Raw genomic sequence first — 17,134 nt, 5'->3', positions numbered from 1 at the left:
TCTCTTTTTAATTGGCTTTTTCCTAACCATCCTTTTTAATTGGCTTTTTCCTAACCATCCTTTTTAATTGGCTTTTTCCTAACCATCCTTTTTAATTGGCTTTTTCTTAACCATCCTTTTTAATTGGCTTTTTCCTAACCATCCTTTTTAATTGGCTTTTTCCTAACCATCCTTTTTAATTGGCTTTTTCCTAACCATCCTTTTTAATTGGCTTTTTCCTAACCATCTTTTTTAATTTGCTTTTTCCTAACCATCCATTTTAATTGGCTTTTTCCTAACCATCCTTTTTAATTGGCTTTTTCCTAATCATCCTTTTTAATTGGCTTTTTCCTAACCATCCATTTTAATTGGCATTTTCCTAACCATCCATTTTAATTGGCTTTTTCTTAACCATCCTTTTTAATTGGCTTTTTCCTAACCATCCTTTTTAATTGGCTTTTTCCTAACCATCCATTTTAATTGGCTTTTTCCTAACCATCCTTTTTAATTGGCTTTTTCCTAACCATCCTTTTTAATTGGCTTTTTCCTAACCATCCTTTTTAATTGGCTTTTTCCTAACCATCCTTTTTAATTGGCATTTTCCTAACCATCCTTTTTAATTGGCTTTTTCTTAACCATCCTTTTTAATTGGCTTTTTCCTAACCATCCTTTTTAATTGGCTTTTTCCTAACCATCCTTTTTAATTGGCTTTTTTTAACCATCCTTTTTAATTGGCTTTTTCATAAACATCCATTTTAATTGGCATTTTCCTAACCATCCTTTTTAATTGGCTTTTTCTTAACCATCCTTTTTAATTGGCTTTTTCCTAACCATCCTTTTTAATTGGCTTTTTCCTAACCATCCTTTTTAATTGCTTTTTCCTAACCATCCTTTTTAATTGGCTTTTTCCTAACCATCTTTTTTAATTTGCTTTTTCCTAACCATCCATTTTAATTGGCATTTTCCTAACCATCCATTTTAATTGGCTTTTTCTTACCATCCTTTTTAATTGGCTTTTTCCTAACCATCCTTTTTAATTTGCTTTTTCCTAACCATCCATTTTAATTGGCTTTTTCCTAACCATCCTTTTTAATTGGCTTTTTCCTAACCATCCTTTTTAATTGGCTTTTTCCTAACCATCATTTTTAATTGGCTTTTTCCTAACCATCCTTTTTAATTGGCTTTTTCCTAACCATCCTTTTTAATTGGCTTTTTCTTAACCATCCTTTTTAATTGGCTTTTTCCTAACCATCCTTTTTAATTGGCTTTTTCCTAACCATCCTTTTTAATTGGCTTTTTCCTAACCATCCTTTTTAATTGGCTTTTTCCTAACCATCTTTTTTAATTTGCTTTTTCCTAACCATCCATTTTAATTGGCTTTTTCCTAACCATCCTTTTTAATTGGCTTTTTCCTAATCATCCTTTTTAATTGGCTTTTTCCTAACCATCCATTTTAATTGGCATTTTCCTAACCATCCATTTTAATTGGCTTTTTCTTAACCATCCTTTTTAATTGGCTTTTTCCTAACCATCCTTTTTAATTAGCTTTTTCCTAACCATCCATTTTAATTGGCTTTTTCCTAACCATCCTTTTTAATTGGCTTTTTCCTAACCATCCTTTTTAATTGGCTTTTTCCTAACCATCCTTTTTAATTGGCTTTTTCCTAACCATCCTTTTTAATTGGCTTTTTCCTAACCATCCATTTTAATTGGCATTTTCCTAACCATCCTTTTTAATTGGCTTTTTCTTAACCATCCTTTTTAATTGGCTTTTTCCTAACCATCCTTTTTAATTGGCTTTTTCCTAACAATCCTTTTTAATTGGCTTTTTTTAACCATCCTTTTTAATTGCCTTTTTCATAACCATCCTTTTTAATTGGCTTTTTCCTAACCATCCTTTTTAATTGGCTTTTTCTTAACCATCCTTTTTAATTGGCTTTTTCCTAACCATCCTTTTTAATTGGCTTTTTCCTAACCATCCTTTTTAATTGGCTTTTTTTTAACCATCCTTTTTAATTGGCTTTTTCCTAACCATCCTTTTTAATTGGCTTTTTTTTAACCATCCTTTTTAATTGGCTTTTTCCTAACCATCCTTTTTAATTGGCTTTTTCCTAACCATCCATTTTAATTGGCATTTTCCTAACCATCCTTTTTAATTGGCTTTTTCTTAACCATCCTTTTTAATTGGCTTTTTCCTAACCATCCTTTTTAATTGCCTTTTTCATAACCATCCTTTTTAATTGGCTTTTTCTTAACCATCCTTTTTAATTGGCTTTTTCCTAACCATCCTTTTTAATTGGCTTTTTTCTAACCATCCTTTTTAATTGGCTTTTTCCTAACCATCCTTTTTAATTGGCTTTTTCCTAACCATCCTTTTTAATTGGCTTTTTCCTAACCATCCATTTTAATTGGCTTTTTCCTAACCATCCTTTTTAATCGGCTTTTTCCTAACCATCCTTTTTAATTGGCTTTTTCCTAACCCTCCTTTTTAATAGGCTTTTTCATAACCATCAATTTTAATTGGCTTTTTCCTAACCATCCATTTTAATTGGCTTTTTCCTAACCATCCATTTTAATTGGCTTTTTTTAACCATCCTTTTTAATTTGCTTTTTCCTAACCATCCATTTTAATTGGCTTTTTCCTAACCATCCTTTTTAATTGGCTTTTTCCTAACCATCCATTTTAATTGGCCTTTTCCTAACCATCCTTTTTAATTGGCTTTTTCCTAACCATCCATTTTAATTGGCTTTTTCCTAACCATCCATTTTAATTGGCTTTTTCCTAACCATCCATTTTAATTGGCTTTTTCCTAACCATCCATTTTAATTGGCTTTTTCCTAACCATCCATTTTAATTGGCTTTTTCCTAACCATCCATTTTAGTTGGCTTTTTCCTAACCATCCATTTTAATTGGCTTTTTCCTAACCATCCTTTTTAATTGGCTTTTTCCTAACCCTCCTTTTTAATTGGCTTTTTCCTAACCATCCTGATTATTACTACCCACTGATCCAACATGGTCACATAAACTACACCTGATAGAGCCTGACACTACTAGGCTGGCTATGCCATCACATACACTACACCTGATATCTGAAGAGCCTGACACTACTAGGCTGGCTATGCCATCACATAAACTACACCTGATATCTGAAGAGCCTGACACTACTAGGCTGGCTATGCCATCACATAAACTACACCTGATATCTGAAGAGCCTGACACTACTAGGCTGGCTATGCCATCACATAAACTACACCTGATATCTGAAGAGCCTGACACTACTAGGCTGGCTATGCCATCACATAAACTACACCTGATATCTGAAGAGCCTGACACTACTAGGCTGGCTATGCCATCACATTAACTACACCTGATATCTGAAGAGCCTGACACTACTAGGCTGGCTATGCCATCACATAAACTACACCTGATATCTGAAGAGCCTGACACTACTAGGCTGGCTATGCCATCACATAAACTACACCTGATATCTGAAGAGCCTGACACTACTAGGCTGGCTATGCCATCACATAAACTACACCTGATATCTGAAGAGCCTGACACTACTAGGCTGGCTATGCCATCACATAAACTACACCTGATATCTGAAGAGCCTGACACTACTAGGCTGGCTATGCCATCACATAAACTACACCTGATATCTGAAGAGCCTGACACTACTAGGCTGGCTATGCCATCACATAAACTACACCTGATATCTGAAGAGCCTGACACTACTAGGCTGGCTATGCCATCACATAAACTACACCTGATATCTGAAGAGCCTGACACTACTAGGCTGGCTATGCCATCACATAAACTACACCTGATATCTGAAGAGCCTGACACTACTAGGCTGGCTATGCCATCACATAAACTACACCTGATATCTGAAGAGCCTGACACTACTAGGCTGGCTATGCCATCACATAAACTACACCTGATATCTGAAGAGCCTGACACTACTAGGCTGGCTATGCCATCACATAAACTACACCTGATATCTGAAGAGCCTGACACTACTAGGCTGGCTATGCCATCACATAAACTACACCTGATATCTGAAGAGCCTGACACTACTAGGCTGGCTATGCCATCACATAAACTACACCTGATATCTGAAGAGCCTGACACTACTAGGCTGGCTATGCCATCACATAAACTACACCTGATATCTGAAGAGCCTGACACTACTAGGCTGGCTATGCCATCACATAAACTACACCTGATATCTGAAGAGCCTGACACTACTAGGCTGGCTATGCCATCACATAAACTACACCTGATATCTGAAGAGCCTGACACTACTAGGCTGGCTATGCCATCACATAAACTACACCTGATATCTGAAGAGCCAGACACTACTAGGCTGGCTATGCCATCACATAAACTACACCTGATATCTGAAGAGCCTGACACTACTAGGCTGGCTATGCCATCACATAAACTACACCTGATATCTGAAGAGCCTGACACTACTAGGCTGGCTATGCCATCACATAAACTTGTTTCCTCGTGCTTATTTTTCTCATGTTTTGCATGCTTATAAACATGTATTCCTGTTCATGTATATTTAATTTGATAATTGTACATATTTGGAATCATACATATTAACAAATATTGATCAAGCTCACTGAAGGGACAAATCATTCCATAATATAATAGCTGTCGTGCCCTCAACCAAGCTGGCAAAGCTATTTGTGAGGAGGGATGTGCTATTGAGGTCTTAACCAATCAGAAGACAAATTTCTCGTGTCAAACACAGTAAAAGCCAATCACAGTGGGCTGTCTGCAAAGGGCTATCCAATATCAATGCCATTGACACAATTTCTGGCCAAGCAGTTGCACGGTGGACAATTGGACGTAATGCATCTCGGCAAATTAATGCGCCTGATTTGTTTTTAGAAACGGAGTTTATGACCGGTGGAGAGCGTACAAAGCCGCAGTAGGCTACCACTCGCTGTCAGGGATACTGGTTGTTGTTGATGTCATCGGTTGTCGTGTTCGAACCGGAGCGACCGTCAATTTATAGTCAGGATTACTAGAATAACAAAATAAAGCCTACAATAAAAGTAGCTAGGTTTTTTGGGGGGGGCGCACAGTGAGTATGGGAATTCTAACGCACTGTGTTTTACTTTTTATATTCCAGCATTTGACGTCAGCTTATGATTTTAAAGAAGGACTAGATAACAACGGACGGTATGAATTTGTGAAAGATCCTAGTTTGAATATCGAAAAGAGATCTGCTTATGTAGAATTAGACCAGTTTGACTCTGAATCACCCGACCACATTCGGAGCAGGAGAAGCGCTGATCAAGGGGACTGTAAAAGTCTCCAGGGATTCGACACCAAGTTGACTAACAACACCCACACCGTAAGTTAACCCTGCAGGTCCGGTTTGACTTCTCTTCTCACCGGTATAATAGGCTAATGTTCTGCAGGTGACACGTTACCTGGATAATTATCATAACAATAAGAAAATGACTTGGGTTTTAACAGTACAACTGATTTTTTTTTTTATTTCATTTTTTTTACCGTTAACATGCAACTAACCACACATGATCTATTCGCCAGCTTCTTGCATGAGATCAATCTGTCATGTTTCACAGCTCACTCAATTTTAGTCAAGCCAGTTGATACTGACACAAGTAGGCTACTGTATTTAAAGATGACTTCAACCCAAATACAGAGCAGGATTATGGGTTAATATTTAGTTTAGCATCTCTGTAGCTAATTGTTTAAGGGTACCTGTAAATAATCTATCAAGTTTAATCTTTAGTGAGTTTCGCATCCAGTTGGTCTGTAATACAGTTGTAATACAGCATAGGTATACAATGATCAATTCTACTGGTGTATCTTGCCCAGGGCCTAACTGCATTGAGGCCAGTATCTAGTCAGTCTAGTGTATGTACACACATACTTACAGTGGGGTCCCGAAATTATTGACACCCTTGATGAAGATGAACAATAATGTGTGAAATTAATAATTAAAATACTGAGCTATTGTATGCTCATCTTTGGGGGAAATTGTTATTTTATACTGGTACAATTGCTCAGAGAAAGAGGTATTGTTTAACAAGTCAAATTTTTTCTTGTAAAATAAAGTAGTCCAAAGTGTAGTATTTGGTCCCATATCTCTAGCACTCAATGACTAGATAAAGCTTGTGAATCTACAAACGTGTTGGATGCATTTGCAGTTTGTTTTGGTTGTGTTTCAGATACATTTGAGCACAATATCGATGAATGGTAATAATGTATTGTCATTTTTGGAGTCACTCTTTCCCTAATCATGGTAGCATCCACATTCATGTAAAAGTGTTTAGAGGAGTTTGTAGAGTCACAAACTTGATGTAGTCATTGCGTGCTAGGAATATGGGACCAAATACTAAACTTTTGACTACTTTATTTATAAGAATCTTTAGGGGTGTCAATCATTTTTGACCCCTACCTTTTTTTTTGAGAAAATAAATGATTTACTTGTTAAACAAAATATATTTCGCTGAGGAATTGTATTAGTATAAAATACTATAATTTCCACATTGATTTGAGCATACAATAGTTCAGCGTTTTTAATAGTTTATTTTATACAGTCATTATTGCTCATCTTTATCAAGGTTGTCAGTAATATCAGACCCTGTTGTATGTGTCTCTCACCTCTTCTCTAATAGTTAGGAATCTGACCTATATTTCCTCCGAGGAATGATGCTGCTGTACTTCATACTAGGCCTGGCCTAACTGCCGTCTTTTCATTTTCTGCTTCAGTGTGTACAGAGGGGAAATTAGCATTATTATTTTTCAATAAGAGAACAGGTGAAACCTAGTGTTTGTTTGGCAATTTAGGTGACTCATAGAATTCTGCTACCTATAGTTCTGACTAGACCTGGCATGACTTCTTAGTTTTCATGATCTTCCTCCGTGTGAATTTCTATTGCCTGTGCGTATAGAGGAAGTGGGTGTGCGTTTGGTTGTTAGGCAATTAGGTTACAAGATACACAAATGCAAAGTGTTTCTGCATTTGAAAGCACATTCTTAACATTTAGACTATACAGTAGAACAGATGCATTGGGGCTAGACCCATATTCCTATGCTTTTGACTATACATTCTTAACATTTAGACTAGGCAGAAGTGATTTAAAATTGGGAGTATATTATGAAGTTCTTGCCACTGACTGGCCACCCCTCATAGCCTGGTTCCTCTCTAGGTTTCTTCCTAGGTTCTGGTCTTTCTAGGGAGTTTTTCCTAGCCACCGTGCTTCTACACCTGCACTGCTTGCTGTTTGGGGTTTTAGGCTGGGTTTCTGTACAGCACTTTGTGACATCAGCTGATGTAAGAAGGACTTTATAAATACATTTGACTGACTGTCTTTTCTTAATGATGTTGTCCTCAACCACTGTGTAGCTAGCTCTAACTAAGGACGTAGTGTAATTTAGGATCACCAGATGTCTTTTGGAGGCAGGGCTATCTTACTATCTGGCTGTGTCAACATTGGACAGATAGACCAGCTTAACAACGTCTTACCCAATGCATCCGCATTCTACTCCGCTAACATACAGCATACCCACAGACAACTCGTTGAGTTAGTTTGTAGTTCCTGCTAAGAATTTGTGTATGACCAGTTCTTGATTTCCCCCCCCCCCCCCCCACACAACTGTCCTTCATTTCCTGTAACAAGTAGCAACAAATTGCATTTAGTATAAACTTTTAGTTGGAATTGGTACCTTTTAAAAAAAAAATAATATGTCCTTCTAAATAATAGGTTCCTCCTATGTCTGACTGTGTATGATGTTATGATAATTACATCAGCCAGCTCGACATGCATCAGAGGAGGAGGACTAAAGATCCCGAAAAAGTCTGATGCATCTGCAGCCACGGCCTATAGTTGATGCATCAGATGGAACGCCAGGCATGGAACGCCAGGACCTGAGGGAAAAGAGCAGGGACACCACCTCTGACACCGGTTACCCCCCCCCACCTTCCCAGCACACCATTATTTTCTGTGCACCAAGATGCAAATTTACTGTTGGAGAAAAAGCCCCTTTTTATAATATAACCATATTAACTGTTGCCATGTGGACTAGACTACAGTTCAGCAGAGGTGTTTTTAGGACTTCCACATGGGGATTTTCCTTTAGCAGGGTCCACTTGTGGTAAGTTCAATTGATTGTACATGATTTGGAAAGGCAAAAACCAAGCCATGAGGTCAAAGGAATTGTCTGTAGAGCTCTGAGACAGGATTGTGTCGAAGCACAGATCTGGGGAAGGGTACCAAAACATTTCTGCAGCATAGAAGGTCCCCAAGAACACAGTGGCCTCCATCATTCTTAAATGGAAGAAGTTTGGAACCACAAAGACACTTCCTAGAGCCGGCCGCCCGGCCAAACTGAGCAATCAGGGGAGAAGGGCCTTGATCAGGGAGGTGACCAAGAACCAGATGGTCACTTTGACAGAGCTCCAGGGTTCCTCTGTGGAGATGGGAGAACCTTCCAGAAGGACAACCATCTCTGCAGCACTCCACCAGTCAGGCCTTTATGGTAGAGTGGCCAGACGGAAGCAACTCCACAGTAAAAAGCACATGGAGTTTCTAAAAGGCACCTAAAGACTCTCAGACCATGAGAAACAAGATTCATTGTTTGGTTGATTGGTTGTTTTTCAGCGGCAGGGACTGGGAAACTAGTCAGGATCGAGGGAAAGATGAACGGAGCAAAGTACAGAGAGATCCTTGATGAAAACCTGCTCCAGAGCTTTCAGGACCTCAGACTGGGGCGACGGTTCACCTTCCAACAGGACAATGACCCTAAGCACTCAGCCAAGACAATGCAGGGGTGGCTTCGGGGCAAGTCTCTGTATGTCCTTGAATGGCCCGGACTTGAACCCGATCTAACATGTCTGGAGAGACCTGAAAATAGCGTGCAGCAAAGGTCACCATCAAAACTGTCAGAGCTTGAGAGGATCTGCAGAGATTAATGGGAGAAACTCCCAAAATACAGGTGTGCCAAGCTTGAAGCGCCACACCCAAGAAGACTCAAGGCTGTAATCGCTGCCAAAGGTGCTTCAACAAAATACGAAGTACCTTCCAGTTCTCTGCTGCCAATGACTGGAATGAACTGCAAAAATCACTGAAGCTGGAGACTCATGTCTCCCTCACTAACTTTAAGCACCAGCTGTCAGAGCAGCTCACAGATCACTGCACCTGTACATAGCCCATCTGTAAATACCCCGTCCAACTACCTCATCCCCATACTGTATTTATTTATCTTGCTTCTTTGCACCCCAGTATCTCTACTTGCACATTAATCTTCTGCACATCTATTACTCCAGTGTTTAATTGCTAGATTGTAATTACTTCGCCACCATGGCCTATTTATTGCCATACCTCCCTTACCTCATTTGCACACACTGTATATAGACTTTATCTACTGTGTTATTGACTGTATGTTTGTTTATTCCATGTGTGTTGTATGTGTCGAACTGCTTTGCTTTATCTTGGCCAGGTCGCAGTTGCAAATGAGAACTTGTTCTCAACTGGCCTACCTGGTTAAATACAGGTAGTACATTTGCAAAAATTTCAAAACTTGTTTTTGCTTTGTCATTATGGGATATTGAGTGTAGGTTGATGTGGGGGGGGGGGGAAACAATTTCATCGATTTTAGAATATGGCTGTAATGTAAAAAGTGAAGGGGTCTGAATTCTTACCTGCATTTTCCTGGTATGATTTAGGTCCACTTATAAAATCTATGCCAAGGTGCATTGATGCTGTTCTGGCAGCTTGTGGTATCACAACATCCATTTAAGACCCTTATTGTGGTGTTTCCTTAGTTTTGGCAGAAACCTGTATGTGCTTCTGATAACTTAATCCACAGTAATGATATATATATAAAAAAAAAAAATTAATTACTGTGGATTAAGTTCAGAAGCACATACAGGTTTCCAAGACATGCCATCTTTGTTGGTAAAAATCTACTTCCTTGATTTCAAACGCGCCATGGAGTCTTCACATAGGAATGAATGGTGTGGCGTCAATGGATTTATCCATTTATACACTGAACAAAAATATAAAACGCAATATGTAAAGTGTTGGTCCCATGTTTCATGAGCTGAACGAGCTTATCCTTCTCAAATGTACACCTTGTGCTGCAGACAATAAAAGGCCACTATAATGTGCAGTTTTGTCATTGCAAAGCTGTCATCAAGGCAAAGGGTGGCTACTGAAGAATCTCAAATCTAAAATATATTTTGATTTGTTTAACACTTTTTGGGTTACTACATGAGTCCATGTGTTATTTCATTTTTGAAGTCTTCACTATTATTCTACAAAATATAGAAAATGGGGGAAAAAATGTAAATGTATAACGAATGATCCTCTGTGGCTCCTGTGGTTGAATTAAAATATTTTGCCTCTTTGACCTATTTAATTTTTTCCCCTATTTTCTATATTTTGTAGAATAATAGTGAAGACTTCGAAAATGAAATAGGTCAAAGAGTTGCCCCCTCTCATTGAGGATCTCAAGATGAAGGCCAACCTGGGTACTGCAGGCTGTTGGTAGCAACTAAATGATCCTTAACTTCTTCTGTGTTTACACAAGATGTCCTGATTTGTAAAAAAATCTTTTTTTATTTTGTTTTTTATAATAGAAGCAAGTATTCGTTCCATGATTTATTGTCTTAGAAAAAAATGTATTTATACAAATATTGTCAATTACCGATTCATTATAATGGTGTTCCTGCTTTCTGGATCTTCATAGCTTCAATGAGAGGGGTAGTTGTTCTCCCCTGGGTCCAATATACTGCTGTTTGGGTACCGTACAGTAGAGCTCTGCTACCCGACATTATACATTGGGTTATGGCCGGGTAGGTCCTGTTTTTGTTATTTTCTCATCAATACCTAGGGTACGGGTAGATCATCACAAAATTGATCACAACATTTTTTAAAGTTGAGCCATTTTGCACATGCTCAGTCATGTCTGACTAAGATCATTTAGCAGATGCTCTTATCCAGAGCAGTAGTAACTAGGCAAGTCAATTTAAGAACAAATTGTTATTTTACAATGACGGCCTACCAGAAGGTAAAAGGCCTCCTGCGTGGACGGGGACTGGGATTCAAAATGTAGGACGAAACACACATCACTACAAGAGAGACAACACAACATAGAGACCTACAGTAAGACAACAGCATGGCAGCAACACATGAAAACACAGCATAGTAGCAGCACAACATGGTAGCGAACACAACATGACAACAACATGGTAGCAGCACAACATGGTAGCAGCACAAAACATGAAAGAAACATTATTGGGCACAGACAACAGCACAAAGGGCAAGAAGGTAGAGACAACAATACATCACACGAAGCAACCAACTGTCAGTAAGAGTGTCCATGATTGAGTCTTTGAATGAAGAGATAAAACTGTCCAGTTTGAGTGTTTGTTGCAGCCCGTTCCAGTCGCTAGCTGCAGCGAACTGAAAAGAGGAGAGACCCAGAGATGTGTGCTTTGGGGATCTTTTAACAGAATGTGACTGGCAGAACCGGTGTTGTATGTGGAGGATGAGGGCTGCAGTAGATATCTCAGATAGGGGAGCATGAGGCCTGATCAGATCAGCCCAAGTGGAGCCGTTGCTATGGATACTCAGACTCAGAGAGCCATGAGAAGACTGCATGCAGAGCAAGCTGCGCGCAGGGAGCGAGTGACTGACAGAGAGGAGCAGCTAATGGATTTACTAACAGAATAAGTGATTTTGGGGTTTCGGGCTGGCCCTTTTAAATTTGGCAGAAGCAATCAGGCCTGGATAGGGTAGGGCCTGAACATTCACAGGCATGGGTAAGGCTTCAGATTCATGCCTGTACAGGACTCTACCATACAGCATAGTTCCAGAGCAGTTTATAGCAGACCTGGGTTTAAATACTATTTGAAATCTTTCAAATGTATTCAATACTTTTGAGAGTTTGCCTGAAGTGTCCAAGTGGGTTGGATGTTTCTATTGCAACAGGCAATCTCAATAAAGCACAGATGTATTTGAACCCAGGTCTGGTTTCTAGACCCAGCTGTAGGACTGTTTTAGGTACAGTTCTGTTCCAGAGCATTACAGGACTACTGACTGCAGCCTGGGCCTAATCTATGGATGAGTACACAAATTTACACAAATTTAACAGACATTCTTATTCAGAGAGTGCATACATGTCTTGCTACCATGCTGTGTTGGCATGTTTTGCTGCCTTGTTATGTTGTCGTCTTAGGTCTCTCTTTATGTAGTGTTGTGTCTCTCTTGTTGTGATGTGTGTTTTTGTCCTATATTTATTTATATTGTATTATTTATTTTTTTATCCCAGCCCCCGTCTCCGCAGGAGGACTTTTGCCTTTTTGGTAGGCCGTCATTGTAAATAAGAATTTCTTCTTAACTGACTTGCCTAGTTAAAGAAAGGTTTAAATAAAATGCATGTTTATACTGGTCCCTCGTGGGAATCGAACCCACAACCCTGGCGTTACATGTTCTACCAACTGAGCCACACAGGACCTCGATGAGATTGAGAGTTTATTTTAAGTGGGTTATTCAGGCCAGCAGGACCAACAAGCTCGTGGGTACAGGGCAAAAATGGAAAATTATTTCAATCAATGTCATTTATGTCACTTAGTTTTAAACGTTGTATGACATCGTCCCACCCATGAACTGTTATTGAAGACTTCATGACATGGAGTTTGACTCTATTTAAAGTGGGGTTGGGAAAGGTATGTTGGTGCAGCTTCTGCCAGTGAGGACACTGTCTTAATGAACTCTTTATGCAGGCATAATGACATGGACCTAATGATATCCAGGTTTGTCCCTTCTTTTTCCAGAAGGTTTGACAGTTGATTGACAGTTTGGGACTGGTTGTGCTAGTCCAGCCTCAGCCTGTGAGAACATTAAGGGTCTGAAGCCTATGCCACTGGTCGGCACGCTAAGGATTAAGGGTACTTGATTGTGTACACTTTAACACTTCACTGTCAACATGAGATGTTTTGTAATACTTAGAGGGAGAGGCATGGTACAGAATTAGGTTGGGAGAGGGAGATGTATGGTACAGCACTAGGTTGGGAGAGGGCGAGGTATGGTGCAGCACTAGGTTGGGAGAGGTATGGTACAGCACTAGGTTGGGAGAGGTATGGTACAGTGTTAGGTTGGGAGAGGTATGGTACAGCACTAGGTTGGGAGAGGCATGGTACAGCGTTAGGTTGGGAGAGGGAGAGGTATGGTGAAGCATTAGGTTGGGAGAGGGAGAGGTATGGTACAGCATTAGGTTGGGAGAGGTATGGTACAGGATTAGGTTGGGAGAGGGAGAGGTATGGTACAGCATTAGGTTGGGAGAGGGAGAGGTATGGTACAGCATTAGGTTGGGAGAGGTATGGTACAGCACTAGGTTGGGAGAGGTATGGTACAGCACTAGGTTGGGAGAGGTATGGTACAGCACTAGGTTGGGAGAGGTATGGTACAGCACTAGGTTGGGAGGGGTATGGTACAGCACTAGGTTGGGAGAGGTATGGTACAGCATTAGGTTGGGAGTGGGAGAGGTATGGTACAGCATTAGGTTGGGAGAGGGAGAGGTATGGTACAGCATTAGGTTGGGAGAGGGAGAGGTATGGTACAGCACTAGGTTGGGAGAGGGAGCGGTATGGTACAGCACTAGGTTGGGAGAGGCATGGTACAGCACTAGGTTGGGAGAGGGAGAGGTATGGTACAGCACTAGGTTGGGAGAGGGAGAGTCATGGTACAGAATTAGGTTGGGAGAGGGAGATGTATGGTACAGCACTAGGTTGGGAGAGGTATGGTACAGCACTAGGTTGGGAGAGGTATGGTACAGCACTAGGTTGGGAGAGGGAGAGGTATGGTACAGCACTAGGTTGGGAGAGGGAGAGGTATGGTACAGCATTAGGTTGGGAGAGGTATGGTACAGCACTAGGTTGGGAGAGGTATGGTACAGCACTAGGTTGGGAGGGGTATGGTACAGCACTAGGTTGGGAGGGGTATGGTACAGCACTAGGTTGGGAGAGGTATGGTACAGCATTAGGTTGGGAGTGGGAGAGGTATGGTACAGCATTAGGTTGGGAGTGGGAGAGGTATGGTACAGCACTAGGTTGGGAGAGGGAGAGGTATGGTACAGCATTAGGTTGGGAGAGGGAGAGGTATGGTACAGCATTAGGTTGGGAGTGGGAGAGGTATGGTACAGCACTAGGTTGGGAGAGGGAGAGGTATGGTACAGCACTAGGTTGGGAGAGGGAGAGGTATGGTACAGCATTAGGTTGGGAGTGGGAGAGGTATGGTACAGCACTAGGTTGGGAGAGGGAGCGGTATGGTACAGCACTAGGTTGGGAGAGGCATGGTACAGCACTAGGTTGGGAGAGGGAGAGGTATGGTACAGCACTAGGTTGGGAGAGGGAGAGTCATGGTACAGAATTAGGTTGGGAGAGGGAGATGTATGGTACAGCACTAGGTTGGGAGAGGGAGAGGTATGGTACAGCACTAGGTTGGGAGAGGGAGAGGTATGGTACAGCACTAGGTTGGGAGAGGGAGAGGTATGGTACAGTATTAGGTTGGGAGAGGTATGGTACAGCACTAGGTTGGGAGAGGGAGAGGCATGGTACAGAATTAGGTTAGGAGAGGGAGATGTATGGTACAGCACTAGGTTGGGAGAGGTATGGTACAGCACTAGGTTGGGAGAGGGAGAGGTATGGTACAGCACTAGGTTGGGAGAGGGAGAGGTATGGTACAGCACTAGGTTGGGAGAGGTATGGTACAGCATTAGGTTGGGAGAGGGAGAGGGAGAGGTATGGTACAGCACTAGGTTGGGAGAGGTATGGTACAGCACTAGGTTGGGAGAGGTATGGTACAGCATTAGGTTGGGAGTGGGAGAGGTATGGTACAGCATTAGGTTGGGAGAGGTATGGTACAGCATTAGGTTGGGAGAGGGAGAGGTATGGTACAGCATTAGGTTGGGAGAGGTATGGTACAGCACTAGGTTGGGAGAGGGAGAGGTATGGTACAGAATTAGGATGGGAGAGGGAGAGGTATGGTACAGAATTAGGATGGGAGAGGGAGAGGTATGGTACAGCATTGGGTTGGGAGAGGTATGGTACAGCATTAGGTTGGGAGAGGGAGAGGTATGGTACAGCACTAGGTTGGGAGAGGTATGGTACAGCACTAGGTTGGGAGAGGGAGAGGTATGGTACAGCACTAGGTTGGGAGAGTTATGGTACAGCACTAGGTTGGGAGAGGTATGGTACAGCATTAGGTTGGGAGAGGTATGGTACAGAATTAGGTTGGGAGAGGGAGAGGTATGGTACAGCACTAGGTTGGGAGAGGTATGGTACAGCACTAGGTTGGGAGAGGTATGGTACAGCACTAGGTTGGGAGAGGTATGGTACAGCATTAGGTTGGGAGAGGTATGGTACAGCATTAGGTTGGGAGAGGGAGAGGGAGAGGTATGGTACAGCATTGGGTTGGGAGAGGTATGGTACAGCATTAGGTTGGGAGAGGGAGAGGTATGGTACAGCACTAGGTTGGGAGAGGTATGGTACAGCATTAGGTTGGGAGAGGTATGGTACAGAATTAGGTTGGGAGAGGCATGGTACAGCACTAGGTTGGGAGAGGTATGGTACAGAACTAGGTTGGGAGAGGTATGGTAAAGCATTAGGTTGGGAGAGGTATGGTACAGCATTAGGTTGGGAGAGGGAGAGGGAGAGGTATGGTACAGCACTAGGTTGGGAGAGGTATGGTACAGAACTAGGTTGGGAGAGGTATGGTAAAGCATTAGGTTGGGAGAGGGAGAGGTATGGTACAGCACTAGGTTGGGAGAGGGAGAGGTATGGTACAGCACTAGGTTGGGAGAGGGAGAGGTATGGTACAGCACTAGGTTGGGAGAGGGAGCGGTATGGTACAGCACTAGGTTGGGAGAGGGAGAGGTATGGTACAGCATTAGGTTGGGAGAGGGAGAGGTATGGTACAGCACTAGGTTGGGAGAGGGAGCGGTATGGTACAGCACTAGGTTGGGAGAGGTATGGTACAGCATTAGGTTGGGAGAGGTATGGTACAGCATTAGGTTGGGAGAGGCATGGTACAGCACTAGGTTGGGAGAGGTATGGTACAGCATTAGGTTGGGAGAGGGAGAGGTATGGTACAGCATTAGGTTGGGAGAGGGAGAGGGAGAGGTATGGTACAGCACTAGGTTGGGAGAGGTCTGGTACAGCACTAGGTTGGGAGAGGTATGGTAAAGCATTAGGTTGGGAGTGGGAGAGGTATGGTACAGCATTAGGTTGGGAGAGGGAGAGGTATGGTACAGCACTAGGTTGGGAGAGGGAGAGGTATGGTACAGCACTAGGTTGGGAGAGGGAGCGGTATGGTACAGCACTAGGTTGGGAGAGGTATGGTACAGCATTAGGTAGGGAGAGGTATGGTACAGCATTAGGTTGGGAGAGGTATGGTACAGCATTAGGTTGGGAGAGGCATGGTACAGCACTAGGTTGGGAGAGGTATGGTGCAGCATTAGGTTGGGAGAGGGAGAGGTATGGTACAGCATTGGGTTGGGAGAGGTATGGTACAGCATTGGGTTGGGAGAGGTATGGTACAGCATTAGGTTGGGAGAGGGAGAGGTATGGTACAGCACTAGGTTGGGAGAGGGAGAGGTATGGTACAGCATTAGGTTGGGAGAGGTATGGTACAGCATTAGGTTGGGAGATGGAGAGGTATGGTACAGCATTAGGTTGGGAGAGGGAGAGGGAGAGGTATGGTACAGCACTAGGTTGGGAGAGGTATGGTACAGCACTAGGTTGGGAGAGGTATGGTACAGCATTAGGTTGGGAGAGGGAGAGGTATGGTACAGCATTAGGTTGGGAGTGGGAGAGGTATGGTACAGCACTAGGTTGGGAGAGGGAGAGGTATGGTACAGCACTAGGTTGGGAGAGGGAGAGGTATGGTACAGCACTAGGTTGGGAGAGGGAGAGGTATGGTACAGCATTAGGTTGGGAGAGGGAGAGGTATGGTACAGCATTAGGTTGGGAGAGGGAGAGGTATGGTACAGCACTAGGTTGGGAGAGGGAGAGGTATGGTACAGCACTAGGTTGGGAGAGGGAGCGGTATGGTACAGCATTAGGTTGGGAGAGGTATGGTACAGCATTAGGTTGGGAGAGG

General features: G+C 42.3%; 1 protein-coding gene across 1 annotated transcript in view; it reads left to right on the top strand.

Moving 5' to 3' along the window:
- The first annotated feature begins 4,798 nt into the window (after positions 1 to 4,798).
- The window catches only part of LOC106572865 (sortilin), a 123,861-nt gene continuing 111,525 nt past the window's right edge, over positions 4,799 to 17,134 (top strand). Inside the window, exon 1 of the mRNA XM_014147408.3 lies at positions 4,799 to 5,352. Coding sequence (XP_014002883.1) covers positions 5,086 to 5,352 — 267 coding nt within the window. The 5' untranslated portion in view covers positions 4,799 to 5,085. The remainder of the gene's footprint in view (positions 5,353 to 17,134) is intronic.

The sequence above is a fragment of the Salmo salar genome, chromosome 15, assembly GCF_965601325.2.
Source record: "Salmo salar chromosome 15, fSalSal1, whole genome shotgun sequence".
In the NCBI taxonomy this organism is placed as follows: domain Eukaryota; kingdom Metazoa; phylum Chordata; class Actinopteri; order Salmoniformes; family Salmonidae; genus Salmo; species Salmo salar.
Note: the sequence above shows the minus strand (reverse complement) of the source record. Positions and strands in the feature narration are given on the sequence as shown.